At 38.6% G+C, this 16,606-nt stretch overlaps 1 protein-coding gene across 1 annotated transcript; it reads right to left on the bottom strand.

The window, feature by feature from the left end:
* Positions 1 to 72: 72 nt before the first annotated feature.
* TDO2 (tryptophan 2,3-dioxygenase) lies at positions 73 to 14,502 on the bottom strand. The gene is made up of 13 exons (XM_033060852.1): positions 14,484 to 14,502; positions 11,939 to 12,005; positions 11,453 to 11,558; positions 10,245 to 10,335; positions 9,405 to 9,475; positions 7,570 to 7,697; positions 5,679 to 5,865; positions 4,907 to 5,014; positions 2,936 to 3,047; positions 2,759 to 2,816; positions 2,168 to 2,247; positions 1,516 to 1,606; positions 73 to 644 (listed from the first exon to the last, which is right to left on the bottom strand). Exons 1-13 carry the CDS (start codon positions 14,500 to 14,502, stop codon positions 491 to 493), a joined length of 1,272 nt encoding a protein of 423 aa, XP_032916743.1. The 3' UTR covers positions 73 to 490.
* Between the last annotated feature and the right edge of the window lie 2,104 nt (positions 14,503 to 16,606).

The raw sequence follows: 16,606 nt of genomic DNA, 5'->3' as shown, positions 1-16,606 counted from the left end.
TATAGATTCAAGACTTACTTTTTTGAATCTAGGTTTTGAAACCTTTAACCCAAAATTCCTTTTTAAATTGCACTAGAGCTCAGAAATGAATACTCTTCTGAAGGTGATGAAACTGATTATGTCCTCAACTAGACATAAATTAGTAACAGCCATTAGGCAAACCAGCAAATACAAAAATATGTACAAATAAGTCATGGTCATAACAACTGCATGTAATTTTCTCCCTTTCTCTAGGTGTAGGCTTTAAGAAGCCAGCTAAGAGTTAAATTGGTCACTGGGTTGAATTGGTGTATAATTTTACTCTTAACATAGGCTAACTCAATACAGATTTATTTTTTCTACAAGCAATTAATTTCTTTCACAAGCCAATTGTACTATTCACAAAGCTGTCATACATAAATACATATTTACACATCCACATACTTTGTGGGAATGGCTAAGGGGTACCACTCAAGGTGAAAGTCAGAAGGTTCCAGCCTAGAAAGGCAGGCTAGTCAGAGTCATCACTGCTGAAGTAGGAGCTGTCACAGTATTCTGCTGTGTAGAGGAATTTATGAATGCTTGGGTTCATCTTTGGTATCCAGTGTCTTGGCACTAGAAATGTTGAAAGATTGAACAAATCCACAAACACCTTGTATCTGTCACTGAAAAAGACAATAGGAACAATAATTTTATCAGCATAGAAGACTGTAATTTATAAATCCTCAGTAATCATTCATTTTCATGCAAATAAGAAGATTCCTTGCACTAACCCTCCTGAATATTGCAGAGCAAGAATCCAGTCCTAACTTACTGGGGCATAGCAGATTAGGCTCAATAGGGATCTATAGTAACATCTTTCTTCTGAAAATGCTGAGTCCATATGGTGTGATCTCTAGCAGAATTTGATCTCTAGCAGAATTTATCTAGGAACAATAATGTTAACCTGACATTAAGGAGGAGTGAGAGAGCTTTCTAAAAACGACAGTGTACATTCAATCCTCAACATCAGTCTAACCATCTGCTTTCTACTCTACCCTCTGTTCCATTGGTTGTGATAGTAGCTGCTCACAGCACTACATGGTGGTTCAGAATTCTTTGAGACTAAACTCAAAGATCCTCTTTTAAGGAGGTTGTGCAATTAGAGGTCATGCTAGGGACTAAAGAAACTCAGTTACACAGTTGCTGGGGCTCACTTGCGGCCTGTGTCATCTCATTAGCTTGGGCTAGCTGGCACACAAACTGAACAATGCAGGGTTAATACTGTTGTTATCACTGTAATGCCTGTACACCTCGACTGAGAATTATAAATGCCACTGCATGAGTGAGCAAAAGGAGTTATTTTTGCCCTAGAAGGCTCGGAATTTATATGGTACTGATAAATAAATGTATGACAACCAGGAGGAGATGCTAGAGTCCCAGAAGAGCATCAGCAGCCCTTTGGCCTCCAGTGAGCCATCTGAAATATGTTTCCCAGCATTAGAATATTTATGAACTACATTATTGCAGGTAACACGGGAAACAGGTTATTTCTACCTCACTGTTGAGCGCAAGTAGTGGTAACCTGATGAGCCTCCAGTGCCAGCCTTGCTGCCAATCATTCTGTGCACCAAACAGACATGGTTATCTAAATGATACAAGAGGAGAACATGGCAGATGTTCAGTGTTTAGATATAACTAGTGTCACACTTATTAAAGGTCATTCAGAGATCTTTACAGGGATACAGAACTATTAGGTCTTTAGCAATGCAGGAGTTAATTCTGTCATTCTTCAGTCAATTAATATAAAATTATTGTTCATTCAGAATAAGCACACTAATTATTACACATTACTATGCTCTGTTAACACAGAATTATACATTCACTTATGTATGTCTAGATAGGGAAGGAGGCAGAAGGAATGTTTGCATATAAAGACAAGTCATGACTTATTGGGATACATTGAAAAATAGATACCTGTCCCTTAAAGAAGACAATACACTTAAAACAGGTCATAGTAGTGGTAGCTATACCTATCTAATGATAATAGAAGCAGCTCTTTCTCTTTCCTCATGGCTAAAGTACAAACAAAAAGAGTCATTCCTAAAGCATGAACTCTAAAGCTCAATTCTAAGACTGGGTGTAACTCAGAGAACAATTTATTTGCATCTAGAAGAGGGAGCGTCACAGTCAAAAAAGTCAAACTCACATCTCCATTTAGTCATGAGCACATCAAGATCCATAAGAGAGGTAAGAAGCTGAAAGGGAACCTGGAAACGAGGCTCCTCCCTTGGAAAATGAAAGAGAAGAGACAGTGAGACCTCCCAGCATAAGCTGTATTTTTCAAAGTTGAATTTCACCACTGCTTAGTGACTTAAAGTATACTTTTCCTAAATTGGTACTGAAATATCAGTAGATATTTTAACAAATGCTTCTACTGTGTAAGTCTTGATCTGCCCCTTTATTTTTGAACTTGGAAAAGGACTGCAGATCTTTCTAGGACAGGTAGAACAGGGCATTTACTAGTTACAGTCTGAGAAGCAGCATCTGGTCAAGCAAGGAACAGCTGCCCAGAGGGAATGTGCGATCTCCAACCTTGAAGATTTTCGGAATTCAGTTGGACATAGCGCTGATCAGCCTTGTTTGACCTTTGAGCTATATCTAACTGATCAGGGTTCCTGTGGAGGGCTGAAATAGATTGCTCCCCACAGTCCATTCCAGCCTAACCGAACCTGTGCTACTGTTCTTAACCTTCACCTCTCCTCCTGCCAGTCACCATCAAAGACACATTTTACATTACCTGTAGAAGTAGATCATCAAGGCCCCCTTCAGTGCTTTGTAGGACAGTCGTCTCTCTCCTGCAAAATACAAGTGTCCCTAGTTTGTTGCTCATCCTCCTGCGACTTTAATGCTGTAACAAACATTTTTAAGTAACATGTAAAACATACAAAGGGCATATTAACACATGGCAATCTACCTTTACTGAGCAGATGTTCATGGCGTTTTTCATCAAATAATGAAAGTAATACGTCTCTCTGTTTTTGGAATTCAGACAATAAGTCATCTTTTTCTTCTGATTCTGCTTTTGCCTTTGGTATTTAAAACAAAGAAAAGTTTTAGAATTCAACAGGGAAAATTAAGCATTTGAATGACTCATTATGCAACTTTTATTTAAATAAATACTCTGAAGTTTGCATCTTAGATGTAAGAATTACAGTAAATTCACGAATACAAGCCGCACTGAGTATAAGCCGCATCTCTGGGTGTTGGCAAATATTTCGTTCTTTGTCCATAAATAAGCCGCACCTGAATATAAACCGCTCTGTCATTCACAGCGAGGACCCGCATGCAACAAAGTTGCCAAATACTAACAGAACCGCAGCATGGCGGGGGGTTTACTGGTTGAACTAAGGCTGTGCAGGCTCAGCCTGCTAGGGGCTGCTGACGGGGCCAGGTGGCCCAGCTCGGTGGTGCCACTCAGGGTTGGCCGCCGCCTCTGGGTTCGCTCACCCCGGCCCCGCTCCCGCCGCAGCGCTGGCCGGGCACGGAGAGCGCGCCCCACTCACGCCGCAGCGCCGGCTGGGCACGGAGAGCGCACCCCGCTCACACCGCGGTGCTGACCGGGCACGGAGAGTGCGCCCCACTCATGCCGCGGCGCCAACCGGGCACAGAGCACCCCCTGCTCCCGCCACGGCAGCGGAGGGCGGGAGCAGAGCCCCCCCCCCCCCAAGCCACGGCAATGGCAGCGTGGGCTCCCCCCCTCCTCCCCGAGCCGCGGCAATGGCGGCACGGGCTCCCTCCCTCCTCCCCAAGCCGTGGCAATGGTGGCGCTGGGGGCCCCGTCAGCTCCCCGAGCCGCGGCAATGGCGGTGTGGGGCCCCCCCGTCTCTCCGTGCTGCCTGCAGGGAGCCAGGGCAACAGAGTAACACTTTGTAACAATCGCGAAATGCCGGCTTTTACTGGCAGGTTCTCGGCTCGGCGCCCTGGCTGGCACGTCTGGGGTTGTAAATGTCAGAAAATTATTCACATATTAGCCACCCCCGAGTATTAGCCACGCTTCCAGGTTTCCACCAAAATTTTTGTCAAATTACTGCGGCTTGTATTCGTGAAATTACTGTATATTTTCAAATAAGATACATGAGTCACTGTCCTTTGAAAAATACAATTACCAAGAAATGTACAATTAAATAGATTCCAACACAACTCTGATAAATGAATATTCAAACAAACTGGCAATTTTTTCGCATTTTTTGGTCTAGAGACCTTAAAAAATTCAATCATAATTTGTTTGAATTCTGCTTTATTTGTTTTCAAGGCAAAAAATTAACAGCCTTGCAGAGTTGTGGGCAAGAAATATGTAAATTAAAAAGTTTAGAAAAGTTAGAAAGTCATAAACAGATATTCTCAGGAAGTTGATAAATTCTTATTTTTTCATTAAAAAGGAAAAGTTAAAAAATGTTATTTAAAGCTGCAGGTCTTAAATAGTCAGGGATTTTCTGGTGCTTGTTTGCCAGTGCACTTCAATGATTACACAGCAGCAAATTGCCATATACTGTTAAACAGAAACTAGCTGTTAATAGTGACATTCCATATCCACAGCTCAGGGGTCCAAACTTTCTATTTATTCTAGATTGTAGATGCAAGTACTAACCAGAGGTGAAGTTGTAGTTTCAGTAAAATCAACTTCAGCCCTTCCATTGATAGTAATCCATCCCTTTTGCAATCCAAATCATGCATGTATCTCATGCTTTAAATTGTCTTAGATGTCAAATTTTTAAAATATTCCTATTTCCTGAAGCATTTGCATTTTTTTCTGCTTCTTGCAGACAATGACTATGAAGATTAAGTGGAGTGAGAAACTTTGAGTAAGCTAGAAGTTAAATTTATGTCAGAATATCATTTTGCCAGATGTCTTTGCTTATAGGTAGTTCAAGAGTACACTCTATACCTGTATCAAGGCAAATTCCTCTTCTAGGCCTTTTAAAACATTCTCTTCAAATTGTCCCCAGAAATCAAATTCTTCTGCATCAAGTCCTGGAGTTCTTTCCAGCCATGCCTTTAATAATAATAATAATAATAATAATAATAATAATAATAATAATAATAATAATAGTAGTAGTAGTAGTAGTGGAAGTGCTTATTGCTAAATTCAGCATGTCCATGTGGATGATTTACACCTGCATAATGGTGCCATACCAACCCCCTTAGGTTCCAAATTGCATGGCCAATGTTGGAAGACAAAAGCTGGCTTGTTCTAAGGATATCTTAAAAACAAACTACAGAAAAACAAATTTTATTCCACATATATATAAGACTATAGTAATGATAAATCTCAGAAGACATAGAGCCATCTATAGTTTTTTAACCTCTCTAATAGTCATCCCTAACAGGACTATTTTTTAAATTTTCCTCCCAAAAGGGCTTATAGTCATGAAAAACAATGCAAATGAAACAGTGTATTTACATTCTTAGTTCACACTTCCACAATGCAATTTACCAGTTAAACAGCCAGAATTTTCAGACGAAAGGGAAATGCTGAGAAAAATCAGTTGGTTTACTAACGACTTCATGCCGATTTGTCAAGAATCCAAAACACAATTAACAGAGAATTTGCCAATGTACTTGTTTCTCTTAAGGTAGGAGAATTTGTTGCTGACACTAATGAAGGACATTCTTGGGAGATAAGGGAAAACAAAGCAAGGTCCAACAGACATTGTTACCTCCACAAGTTGTAGTAGTGTTGGTTCTTGCTCTGATTGAAGCAGTAGTTCATGATCCTGTCCCTTGAAGTTATCACGGTAATGCCTTCTGTTATAAGGGACTCTCAGACTTTGGGGAACACCAATCTTGTTCTCTAGCAAGCGAAACTGCAGGCTCTGAAAACCTGAGGCTGGACTTAGGTGGTATCTTTGGGAACAGAAGAAAAGAAGATACAAAAATATAGGATGTTACTTCACAATGATGGGTTTCTCTTCTTCTCAAAAAAACCCCAATATTTCACATCTGGAGAATATATAGCTAGCTGAGGACTTTTTTTAATATGACTGCATTTAGGAAAAAGAAAAAAACCAAGCAATTTTGATGTAACTACAGTGTACATACAACATAATTTCATTTTCTAGTTCTGTATTGTTTGTGCATACACAGTGCAAACCGAAGTGTGTGAATTTCTGCTTTAAACCAGCAGCTTTTTTGCATGTGATGTACAGGAGGCAATGTTAGTGAATATAATTTCTTTTCCAAATAGACTAAGCAGCTGCATCCCAAAAAGCTGTTACGAAAAATTTTCACAGCAATAACGTGCCAATTAATGCATTTTAAATAGTCTTGATATACGGTATAATTCATATATATTATTAAATATAATAGTCTATACATGTAAGATATATATATGTGCAATATTGTATATTGCCTTGTTCTATAGAGTATAATAATGCTCAGAAAAAACTTCCAGTGGGTTTTGTTTTTGAGGGATTCATTAATGGGAATCTTAAGAGTTGAATTGTATGACCATGCTGACAAACAATTACTAATGAAAGTAACCTGAAATCCCACATTGCTAGATAATTGTAATGCATTTTGAATTTAGAGTACAAGATTTGACAGAGATAAATCATTGATTTAATGTTATGTTTACTTATCAAATGACAGTCTGTGTTTGAAAAGCTGAAGCAAGTATGGATCAAAACAGATGATTAGCCCATGGATTTCCCCTGCTGTAGTGTAATGCTAGATTCAAACAAATGAAGAAAAATCCTAGTTTCCTGCTCTTTTTAATAGGGTACATTAAAAGATAGAAGGGAAAGGGTACCAAAATGCAGAATTGGATGGGATGTGCAGAAGTGCTGGATGGCACTGAGGTCACAAGGCTAACAGATATATGTACAAGTGACACAAGCAGGAGAAAAACAGGGAAGGAAGACTGTGGATGAAACATGGTTACACAGTGGATACACATGGTAGTGTGGTGAAAGGACCTAGATGTAGTGAGGGAAGAGAAAATATGCCATGGGAGAGGTGAGACAAGCCAAAGGATCCCAGAGAAAGCCTGAGCAGAAGAGAGAAGAGGTACCCACCATACAGCCCAGAAATACATTGAGCTGCTGCTGAATAGCAGACGTTACTGGGGAGAAAGGACAAGGGACAGCAATGTTTCCTTCAGCCACTTGAAGCCTTCAGCACTGCAGATCCAAGGCAAAACCATGCAAAACAAGGTAGCTGAAATACCTGTTTGATAATCTAGAGAGAGCGCGTATTTCTCCCCCAAGCACTTTTATGATCTGCTATAGAACAAGGCTTCAATCTGCAGTACCAAGTTCCAACTAAATTGCTAGCAGAACCATGAGCTATTTCTGTTGTTTCTAGTGTTTTAACTTTTGACCCTGAAACAGCAGCACCCTACACAAAAGCATCAACAATTCACTTGTACTTCTTTGCAGAACATGCTGGACTCAAAGTAAAAGTGAATTTCATAATTTGACCCTTGCACTTTAATGTTTGCCTCTCCAAAGTGAACTGACAGACACCATCACACATGCAAAATTCACAATCAGTTCTAAGGATGGGAACTACCAGCTTGTGGATTGCTGTGGAGGAATAATAAGTCTTTACCTGAAATCAAAGAAGTCCAATGCAGTCATAGTTTCCAAAACTGAGAACTGTTCCACAAGTAATTTCAGAATCAGTGAAATTCTGTTCATTCGAGTAATAACCTTCAGCATGTTCCTCTCATCTCTTACCTGTAGAAAAAATATAGAGCATAACCAGAATGGTGTTTTCTCTAGATTCTACCTAGTTATTTCACATCTTTTCACTGTTGTACATCATTATAGTTCCCAAGACCTTCCCATGTGAAATCCATAGTGTCAGAATCTCATATGGAATAGAGCACTCTGGTTTTAACTTAAAACTGAAACTCTAACTTCCAAAGATTGAAATCCATTTTTTTCTGACTGATGTTACGGTACAGGTAGGCATGTCATACAGGATCTTTTTATTTTCTATATTTTTTTACTAAAATAGCAGTCAAAGAAATTAAATTCTAAAGTAAAATAATTTATCATTTTTAATAATTAAAATATTATTGTAACTTAATACTATATAATATGAAAATTATATGCTTTCTATTTTAATTTATTCTAGAAAAATTTCTATTCTTGTTCTGTTCTATAAGCCATAAGGCAGGTATGGAAATTACTTAAAAGTTGAGAAGCAAAATAATCTGACAACTGCATCAGGAGAGCACATCTAAAACATGTTTATCAGAAAGGTGTGTTAGCAAGCAGAGAAGAAAAGACTACAACTGATGGGAAATAGAAAATATTAAATGGAAAACACAGAAGTTCCTTTTTTTTCACTAAGTGAAACACTTTGCCTGCAGAGTTGTCTGCTAAAATTCCTTTCAGTTTCAATGGGATTAAACTTCTCTCTAAAATCTGGACATGCAACCAGGAAATATCAAACCACCAAAAATAGCAGATGACAATAATTTCCCTAATTGCTTGGCTGTGTACTTAACCTTAACATTGACATTTTAAATTCTGATTGCAAGACTTCATTTTTCACAAAGAAAAAGAAGTAAAAAAAAAAATTCTTAAGAACTGATTATGGTCAGTTATAATTTGATAAAATATTAAGCTAAAAAGCCAATTAAATTAGGAAAATAGTGGACAACAGAAACATTTTCATTGGACCTTATGAAAAGAAGGTTTCTTCTTTCAGTCTGGTCTAGTTTCAAATTTTCTTAGACACATGCTAATGATGTACTCAAGGTATTTCTCGAACTGCATGCAGTCAGATTTTTCTGTGGATGTAGAATCAATTGAAAGTTTTCCATTCTTGCCTATTTTTATAATGTGTGTTTAGCTTTGGACAAATGGGAAGAGTTGCTTATATTTGTAATTTTCAGAAATTCTCCCACAGTGTTGCACTGCCTTGGATTCTTGCTTCTGTGTTGGATTTACTGTTACACAATCACAAAAATGAATTCTCCTCACAGCAGATATTAGATGGAAGGAAATAGTATGTAGACTTCAGAAACTGAAAAAAGGCAGAAATTACTTTTCAGCATAAAAATACATGTAAGCGTTCTGCTTTTCAGTTTTGTCTCTGAACCTGTTTTTTCTGTGGTAGAACATTTCCAACTTAAGTTTCTGCACTTACCCAGCACTAGCAGGAGAGTATGAGAACATTGCAGTGAATGAAATTGTCCTTAGAAGATTGCCTACACAAAAGGCATACTTCAGGAGGAAATAAGATTTTGCTGATCAAAAATCTGTACTATCAGGATATAAGACCCACTCGGCCAAGTTTTATTTGGTCTTTTAATGCTGTTTCTAAAAGTAGCACATGTTCCTTTAGTAAACCCAACTATACCCTGAGAGGCAGGAAGAAAGAGAAAATCAGGGCTGAATTTTCCCAAAAAATAATATTTGTTTTTAACTTACATGACCATTTTGAAAGATCACTCGCACAGAGTCCATTTCCCACAAAATCTGCTTAAACCAAAGTTCATATGCTACAAGAAGAAAGACACTCTTAGAATCAACTTCAAGGTTACTTTGTTCTTCTTATCACCAAGAAAGAAAAATTCTTACATGTTGATTTGAAATGAATAGCCTACATGGACACTGCCAGTGCATAAGATGCTGACACATACACTTATTACCTATTACAGTGTTCTGTCCTTTACCTACAGTATTAGACAAAATAATCTAGAGTTGAGAATACTGACAGAATTTTTAAAAATATGTTGTACACATCAGTTATTTGATCTACAGATTGTTCATTGCAAAAGGAGGAAGGGGAAAATCCAGATCTGATACTTCAGTAAAATCTAACTCCACACCTGCTTACAGGTGTGTTTTCTGTCAATAACAGAAAATAACATCAGGCCAGGGTCTGAAAAACAGGCAGATAGGGGCATTTGGGAGTGCCTAACTGGTGTGCTGATTTCTAGACAGATTCTAGAAGGTTAAAACCGAAGTTTCAGAGAAGACACAAAGCAACACACAAAATTTGCCTACAATAACCAGCAAGGCAGCCTGTTGCTTGGATGACATCAAGATTTTCACTACCTTAATTTCTCTAAGAATAGAACCATGCATATCTTGGTTTACCAAATCCAAAGGTTATACTTATGGCTTCACAAGTATAGAGCTGATTACTGCCTTACAATTTATGTAAGTGTCCAAAAATGAAAACAAATAGTGTACTGCAAGTGTCAACATCAAATAACTCCTTATGGCAAAAGTGTTGGTCAACCATCACTGCACTCCTCCACTTACCTTGATGTGTCACAATAAAAAGATGCTCATCATGGATTTTTTTCCCTTTCTTCTCACTCTCAAGTTCTTGAGCATTCAATATTTTGTTCAGCTTTAAAATAAAGGTAAGAACTGTTCTGTAAAGCTCTCAATTCTACTGTTAGTAATGGCAGTCTTACTGCCTACAGCTAATTTTTAAAAATAATATTTTTTAAAAATACACATACAGACCTCACAGTAGGTTATGTGAGAAGTTTGGCTCAATTGTCTCAGGTATGACTTTTACTTCTTAATTAGAAAAAAATCTTTCCTGAAATGAAACATTTAGGTACCTCAAATAATTAAGTTTTGAAAATAATTTTAAGGGTGTTTTAAAATATTTATTTATTTATTTAAAAATAGAGAAAATAAAATATCCATCGTGTTTTCCAAATTTTAGATCTATACTGCCATGTCCCATGAAAACAGAGTTCCCATAGTAAAATTCTAAGTAATCATACAACAACATTAGCATAAGATGTTGTTGCTCGTCTGTGATTTGAGGCAGTAATAATAATTTCAGTTCTGACATTACTAAATATTTTTTCTTAGTCAAATTTACAATCTAATCATAGTTGTTTTCAAATAAACTTTGCAAGATTCTAAAGAGTATGGTAACAAATCAGTTCAAAAGCACAGTTATTTCCTCTCACTTCAGGTCATGCTGTCTGGAAAAAAAAAAGCAAACAACAAAATAACTTCTGGATTCTTTTATTACCTATGGTATTTTATTTTTGTTTATTTCTTAATTACTTTTAGTTTTTGCAGTTTTTGTTTTTTTAATGTTCCCCCCTAGTCATCATCCTACTCCCCAGATTCCTGAAATAGATTTTTCCATCCAAGTATTTCAGACTTTCAAGGAAGTTGCACAGAGCCTGCTGGTGTGCAGAAATTGCCATGTGATTATTGTCAGACCAAAGAAAGCTTTTAGTGGTGTACCACTTTACAGTTTAGGCTTACCAATGTGGATTAATTCCCTACCAAATCCCCCAAAATATCCATCTTCCTTGCAGTTTGTGAAGTCTTTCCACAGTGCACCCTGAAGTCCCAATAGAAACAAGCACCTGTGCCTGTTAAACCTGGACACCTCTCTTAGTTACTAGCTGATTTCTGGGGGAAGTGTCAATCACAGGTCCTTCCTCAAGTCATAAGAGCAACCAGAATAGCAAGCATGAAGTCCTTAAACTTACTTGTAGGTATTCTCCATAGATAAGCCCACCTTTGCTGGCTTTATTTATTCCTTCTTGAGATTTGTCATCATTTTCATCTTCCAAAGATAGCTTGTTAAAATTAAATCTAAGAAGAAAATGAAATAAATATGTAAACTATTTAATTAAAGAATTATGAATATACCTGCCTTTTTACTAACAGATGCATCTACAATTCAAACAGCACTTTATTTTGATGAACAGAACCAGTAAAGGAGACTTTTGATAAAAACTGAAATTCCTCTTGTCACAGTAACAGCTGGTAAAATCCCATTTAGTTCATCCAATAACAAGTGCTCAGACAAGTCCTTGTATGATCTCTACTCATTTAGCAATAGCTAGATGATAGCTACAGCTACAGTTATTTGTTGATAATAATAGTAATTCCTCTCTGAGATTACATATTTTGCACTAACACTTTATAATTTGAATTGAATTTATAAAGCAAAACAGAGAGGAAGGACTCACAGGTAATTCTTTCCCGCAAAGGGGCAGCGGCTCATGATTTCAGGATCCAAATTCGCTGAGCTGCACACTGGGGGAAGTACCCTGTAGTATTTCCTGCTGCAGCTCCCTTATATGTAGCCTTCTCTCACTGCCGAGGTCAACCCCCAAATTCTCCTCCTTAGCCCTCAGCCCATCCCCACTATTCAATAATTACAGAAACTATCACAGTACAAAGGTCAGGAAGTTCATGTTGTTGGCTCTCCAGGATTGTGGTTTTCTCTGCCAGTTAAAAAATGAATGGATGGCATTCTTGTTTTTGTCCTATGGCACAAGATTTTTGTGCTTTCTACTGCAAGGTTTCCACCAGTTGCTTCTTTGGATGCAGGTGTAAGGTGTAGTATGCAAGGTGTAAGTCAATAAGAGGTCTGTGTGTGATAAAAGGGCAATGTTTAATAAATGCAGGAATTGTTAAAGTAGCTTTTTAACCTCCAACCTTTGGCATCAGAACACTATTAAGTTTGAAAAATCAGACACATGGGAGGAGAAAAGGGGTGCAGGGGGGAGTGGAAAAACATGTTACTGTGGTAGACTAAATAGTGGTTATTCAAAGAGATTTCAAGTAGTATATATCATTTAAAAAAATGTACACAAATTAAGTAAAGAACTAAAAGCATTATGAACCTCTCATGCTGGTTTTCTGAGTATTTATTTCCGAATAATTTCTTAATTTTCTCTCCTTGCCCAAAAGTTTCTCTCTCATTTATTGACAAAAGTTACTCAATTCTATCTGGTCATCAGCTTAATACACAATGAAGTAACATGTAACTAGTACACACTTTTTTCCTGCCTGCCAACCCTTTCTGAAAAAAAGTTAATGCTCAGTTTCACTGCAAACAAAACTTCAGGACCTCTGTGACCCTGATCATTTGCTCTCTGCAAGACTTATTTTGCTAAGTGGTGTCTGTGTGGTGTTTTCAGCTGTCCCAGTCACTTGAAAGTAGTTTGCTCGTAAAAAATGCAGATGTAGGATATGTGTGATGGAATGGATACCTTCTTCAGCCAGATGTCATTTGTCAGGCTTTACACAAATCACCTTGAAATTCAGTTGAGACTCAAGAAATGTAGGACTTCACTGAAGCAACCCACCAACCAAGGTCAAGGAGTTCTTCATGATGTAAAACCTGACAGAAGAAAATAATCCTCTTCTTGCACACACCTACACGTGCTCAGCAATGCAGACAATGAGAGATGAAAGTGAAGACTTCTGAAAATAAATGTTGAAAGCCACTTTTCACATATTTGCACTCAAACAGCTTGATTTACAAATGTAGAAATCTTGCACACCCATATATATCAAAAGAAAAAGGTTTATCTTGTCATTCATGTATATCTTCATCTGAAACATCCAGACTGAGCCTGCATAATGAAATCAAACTGTTATCTTTTCTCATGGCACAAAGAAAGAATGTGAAGTTAGTAAAAATAAGGACAGTTGGAAAATATGGAACGTTTAAGCTCACAAAATACATTAGTATGTGTTTCCTTGTGCAGTTTTATTTTCTTCTGTGGAATACAGAGAATAAACTTCCAATGCAATGGTGTCTAACTGGCAGCCTTTACATTGCCTACCCAGTAGGCAAAGGACTTTGAAGTACCAGAGCCCTTTTACACTCTGTACTTAACAAAACATTAACTCTCTATTTGGGAAGTAATAGTACCATTTATTCTCCCAGGGTTAGCAAACTCACTTGAAATCTAGCTGGGAGTACTGTCTAACCAACAACTATACAAACTCCCCTTTCGATTCAGCAACAGACAGGCTTCAGTCACTCAAATAAATCAGCCAGACAAGACCAATTTAGAAAGTTCTTTTCAGTGTTTCCAACATTTCAAACTCCTGTTTAAGGACCTCTTAGCTGATCAGTCCCAAAGCTGTAAACTGACCAATTCCCGAAAAGTGGGTAGTATTATGGATAATACTTTCATCCATTCATTTAAGTCACACAAGCTGAATTCAGCACTCTAACCATTGCAACTACAATAGATCTCAAACTCTCCAAAATCAGTGGTAAAAATATCTCGATGAGGACTTGAAAACCCCTGAAATAAAACCAATGACAATACAGATCATTCATTCCTCTTTCTGGTTGCCTTCATCGTATCTAAGTAAAGTTTCAAAGTGTATAATGACCTTGGTAGTAAAATAATTAAATTGGTTTGTATGATTTGATTATGAAATTGTTGGCAGTGTAGATGATAGTGCAGCTTACAAGAGCCCTCAGGTTTTGATCAGTTCAGAGTCTTGAACTCTGGCATGGCTGCAGACACCCTTAGAAATAAATGTGCTTTTGCCATGCTGTTCGAATTTGGGGCTCACTGTAGGGACTTGATTTTTATTTGGATGTCCTTTATACCCTGACAGAGATTTATAGCCATTTTGTCATCTCTCCCTACTAGCATAATCATAAAAAAGTCTTGATGAAAAAAGGTCTTCAATGTGAATGTATCTGAAAGTAGAACATAACTTTAATTTTAAATTCTGGTATTGCTTTGTTCTCAAAATTACCTTCATTTCCCATTTTCATGTTGAACACTCAGAACCACAAAGAAGCAGATCTAACCATACACATAACTCGCTGGTCATGCTGCAGATAACTGAGCAAGGCTATGAAAACCAAGTGTGTGTGCCCTTGAGCTTTTATTTAGTTATTTTTTTAATACTTTTTATGCATGAAAGTCAGGATTCTAACCTTCAGTAGACAGTGAGAATGTTCTGTGACTGGGCTGAATACAAGACAAACAGTTACATACAGCAGGAAGGAAAAAACAAACAAAAAACCAAACCAATAAAAAAACCCCACCTTCCTGGAACTGATATTTGTGGCATTCAAATGAACTGTCATGGCCTTCATGACCAAGCACGGGAATTGCTAATCATCCTTCTTAATTCACTCTTACCCCCTTTTCATTTACCTCCCTTTCCCCAGGTGGATGTGGGGTGACTGGACTGGCTGCAATAAGGTTGCAGAGCAGAGACAAACTGAATTTACTTGGACTGAGATTAAGTGATTCACATGGGCAAAAAAAATCAATGTAAGGCAGAGGTGGCCTGCAACATGATTTATGGATACAGTCAGAGCCAAGAATTTGCATGTTTTCACTATAGGGCTCTCTGAAACGTTATGGTCTGATGAGGACAGGTAAGTAAGACTGACCTTCTGGCATGAATCCAAAAAAAGTTTGAATTGGAAGTGACCTGTTCACCCAAGTCAAATTTCAAGTTTTCCTGCATGAAATCATTTATGAAAAAGAAAAAGTACACACACAAGTGGTTTGGACAGTGTCACCCGTTCTACTGCTCAGGCTCTCATTCTGATTACAAAATCATCACAAATCAATTTGTTTGTCTTGTGTTTCCTAACTTGAAGAAAGACCTCAGTGAACTTCTGACTGCAAATAAATGACACTTGAAGCTTCCCAACACTTGTCCAACAATTGCAGACTAGGAGTCGCCTAGCACACATGGCTTCTACCTATGTAAGAATGCCTATAATGAGTCAAAGATCCAAGCAGGTCATGCCATGCTGAAAAGTTTCAAAGAGAAAGTAAAAGACTTCTTGGGAAGAGCTATTAGAACAAAAGAAACAAACATTAACAAACAAAACAAAACATCATCAGCAAACCCCTTGCCCCTGAAAAAACCCACCTCCCCCAACAAACTAAAATCTAAGCTTACAAGCAAGTTTACAGTGCAATAATTTACCCAGAATATTAATGCAACTTTCCAATTTTTATAGCCCAGGACTTCCTAAGATATCTTTGTCCTTGCATTTAATAATCTTTTTGTAGATTCTGTGAATCCCAGCCCGCAGCAATGAAGTATGGAAGAACTGAAGTACATATCATGTGAAGGAGCATTTCCCTGTGCAAATTTCAAACTTCCTGCCAAATAATCAAGTAATTTTCATTTTTGTTTGGTACTAATTCATGGCTAATGAGAAATAGGTGCACTATGCCTCTGTAGTCCCAGTCATCCTGTTCTGCATTTGTGCAGATTCTGCTGTGACCTTTGTGAGACAAAGTACTCAAAAGGAAAGTATAGTACATTTACGAATACGAGCCACACTGAGTATAAGCCGCATCTCTGGGTGTTGGCAAATATTTCGTTCTTTGTCCAATAATAAGCCGCACCTGAATATAAGTCACTCTGTCGTTTGCAGCGAGGACCCGCGTGCAACAAAGTTGCCAAATACTAACAGAACCGCTTCATGGAGGGGGGTTTACTGGTTCAACTAAGGCTGTGCAGGCTCAGCCCGCTAGGGGCTGCTGACGGGGCTAGGTGGCCCAGTTCGGTGGTGCCGCTCGGGGCTGGCCGCCGCCTCTGGGTTCGCTTGCCCCGGCCCCGCTCCCGCCGCGGCGCCGGCCGGGCATGGAGAGCACGCCCCACTCATGCCGTGGCGCCGGCCAGGCACGGAGCACCCCCTGCTCCCGCCACGGCGGCGGAGGGCGGGGGCAGAGCTCCCCCCTCCCCGAACCGCGGCAATGGCAGCGCGGGGCCCTCCCGTCTCTCCCCCGGGCTGTGGCAGAGGAGGGAAGACGAGAGCTCTCCCGCCTCTCTCCCCGCCCCCCGTACTGCCTGTAGGGAGCCAGGGCAACAGAGTAACACTTTGTAACAATCGTGAAATGCTG

This window comes from Catharus ustulatus, chromosome 5, assembly GCF_009819885.2.
Source record: "Catharus ustulatus isolate bCatUst1 chromosome 5, bCatUst1.pri.v2, whole genome shotgun sequence".
Classification (NCBI taxonomy): domain Eukaryota; kingdom Metazoa; phylum Chordata; class Aves; order Passeriformes; family Turdidae; genus Catharus; species Catharus ustulatus.
The sequence above is the reverse complement of the archived record's forward strand: the minus strand, read 5'-3'. Positions and strand labels throughout refer to the sequence as shown.

Excerpts from the sequence above, each read along its gene's own strand:
- TDO2 (XM_033060852.1), bottom strand. Across the intron at positions 5,866-7,569 it reads TTGGACTTCTTTGATTTCAG|ATACCACCTAAGTCCAGCCT; the intron begins GTAAAGACTTAT and ends CTGTTCCCAAAG. Across the intron at positions 3,048-4,906 it reads AGGAATTTGCCTTGATACAG|GCAAAAGCAGAATCAGAAGA; the intron begins GTATAGAGTGTA and ends TAAATACCAAAG.